We start from the raw sequence: 2,500 nt of genomic DNA on the forward strand, positions 1-2,500 counted from the left end.
GGGACTGACTGAACCCGACCCTCCTTCACCCACCGACGTCTGAGGAGGAGAGGATAGAAAAAATATGAAATAAATAATCTTTATAAATAAATAAAAATAAAATGCCAGAATGAGCCTAATATCAGCAATTTGACATAAAGTATAAAGTCGTGTCACTTCACAGTACGATCTACTAACCGGTCTCTCAGAGGGAATGTCCACACCCAGTTTGGCTCCGCCTTCCCCCGTGGAGAGGCGGGTGTGTCTCTGCGCCGTCAGCACAGTGGTGGAATGGAGCACGCCGATGTCATCCAGGTATCGTCGTGACGCCTCGGCGAGTGCCCCCTGTCCCCACACGTGATAACCGTAATCCCACTTCCTGCCTCCTGCCGTCATAGCTCCGCCCCCTTCTCTTTTTTTCACAGCGTCTCCCTCTGTGCCGGACAGGAGGAACTTCTTGCAGGCGGTCAGGATGGCGAGGTCGCAGCCTGATTTCTGGCTGTATACCTCAGCAGCAGCGAGCAGGGCCTGCCAGCTCTCCTGGTAGTTATCTGGGATGTCCAGCTCAGAGGTTTTAGAGATGGAGGCCATGACGAAGCGTCAGATAGCACCAGACACTCGTATCACATCAAACGGGACCCTGAGCTGATCTGAGTGTAGTGTTTAGTGTCAGTTAGCTTATAAGTGATGAGTGCAGCTCAGTTTAGTGTCTTGGGAACCTGACGGGAAAGACGAGATGAGACGATGCTGATGATGCTGATGATGCTGATGATACTGATGCTGTCTGGGAACAAAACAAGAACATGTGATTAAGTGACATCAACAAGTCCCACACACCCCTCTCTAACACCCACACACCCCTCTCTAACACCCACACACCCCTCTCTAACACCCACACACCCCTCTCTAACACCCACACACCCCTCTCTAACACCCACACACCCCTCTCTAACACCCACACACCCCTCTCTAACACCTACACACCCCTCTCTAACACACACACACCCCTCTCTAACACCTACACACCCCTCTCTAACACCTACACACCCCTCTCTAACACCCACACACCCCTCTCTAACACACACACACCCCTCTCTAACACCCACACACCCCTCTCTAACACCTACACACCCCTCTCTAACACCCACACACCCCTCTAACACCTACACCAATCTCTAACACCTACACACCCCTCTCTAACACCCACACACCCCTCTCTAACACCTACACACCCCTCTCTAACACCCACACACCCCTCTCTAACACCTACACACCCCTCTCTAACACCCACACACCCCTCTAACACCTACACCAATCTCTAACACCTACACACCCCTCTCTAACACCCACACACCCCCCTCTAACACCTACACCAATCTCTAACACCTACACACCCCTCTCTAACACCTACACACCCCCCTCTAACACCTACACCAATCTCTAACACCCACACACCCCTCTCTAACACCCACACACCCCTCTCTAACACCCACACACCCCTCTCTAACACCCACACACCCCTCTCTAACACCCACACACCCCTCTCTAACACCTACACACCCCTCTCTAACACCTACACCAATCTCTAACACCCACACACCCCTCTCTAACACCTACACACCCCTCTCTAACACCTACACACCCCTCTCTAACACCCACACACCCCTCTCTAACACCTACACACCCCTCTCTAACACCTACACACCCCTCTCTAACACCCACACACCCCTCTAACACCTACACCAATCTCTAACACCTACACACCCCTCTCTAACACCTACACACCCCCCTCTAACACCTACACCAATCTCTAACACCTACACACCCCTCTCTAACACCTACACACCCCCCTCTAACGCCTACACCAATCTCTAACACCTACACACCCCTCTCTAACACCCACACACCCCCCTCTAACACCTACACCAATCTCTAACACCTACACACCCCTCTCTAACACCTACACACCCCTCTCTAACACCTACACACCCCTCTCTAACACCTACACACCCCTCTCTAACACCTACACACCCCTCTCTAACACCTACACACCCCTCTTGCACCCACACACCACTCTCTAACACCTACACCACTCTCTAACACCCACACACCCCTCTCTAACAACTACACACCCCTCTCTAACACCTACACACCACCCTTTTGCACCCACACACCCCGCTTTTGCACCCACACACCCCGCTTTTGCACCCACACACCCCGCTTTTGCACCCACACACCCCTCTCTAACACCCACACACCCCTCTCTAACACCCACACACCCCTCTCTAACACCCACACACCCCTCTCTAACACCTACACACCTCTCTCTAACACCTACACACCAATCTCTAACACCCACACACCCCTCTCTAACACCTACACCCCTCTCTAACACCCACACACCCCTCTCTAACACCTACACACCCCTCTAACACCTACACCCCTCTCTAACACCCACACACCCCTCTCTAACACCTACACACCCCTCTCTAACACCCACACACCCCTCTCTAACACCTAC

At 52.7% G+C, this 2,500-nt stretch overlaps 1 protein-coding gene across 3 annotated transcripts in view; it reads right to left on the bottom strand.

Moving 5' to 3' along the window:
* The window catches only part of akt1s1 (AKT1 substrate 1 (proline-rich)), a 7,438-nt gene that overhangs the window by 3,666 nt on the left and 1,272 nt on the right, over positions 1-2,500 (bottom strand). For all 3 annotated transcript variants that reach the window (XM_060891897.1, XM_060891896.1, XM_060891895.1), the window contains exons 2-3: positions 178-763; positions 1-39 (exon numbers count right to left, since the gene is read on the bottom strand). The exon at positions 1-39 is cut by the window's left edge and continues 235 nt beyond it. In XM_060891897.1, the coding sequence (XP_060747880.1) occupies positions 1-39; positions 178-570 (432 nt within the window). In that variant the 5' untranslated portion in view covers positions 571-763. The remainder of the gene's footprint in view (positions 40-177; positions 764-2,500) is intronic.

The sequence above is a fragment of the Tachysurus vachellii genome, chromosome 18, assembly GCF_030014155.1.
Source record: "Tachysurus vachellii isolate PV-2020 chromosome 18, HZAU_Pvac_v1, whole genome shotgun sequence".
Classification (NCBI taxonomy): domain Eukaryota; kingdom Metazoa; phylum Chordata; class Actinopteri; order Siluriformes; family Bagridae; genus Tachysurus; species Tachysurus vachellii.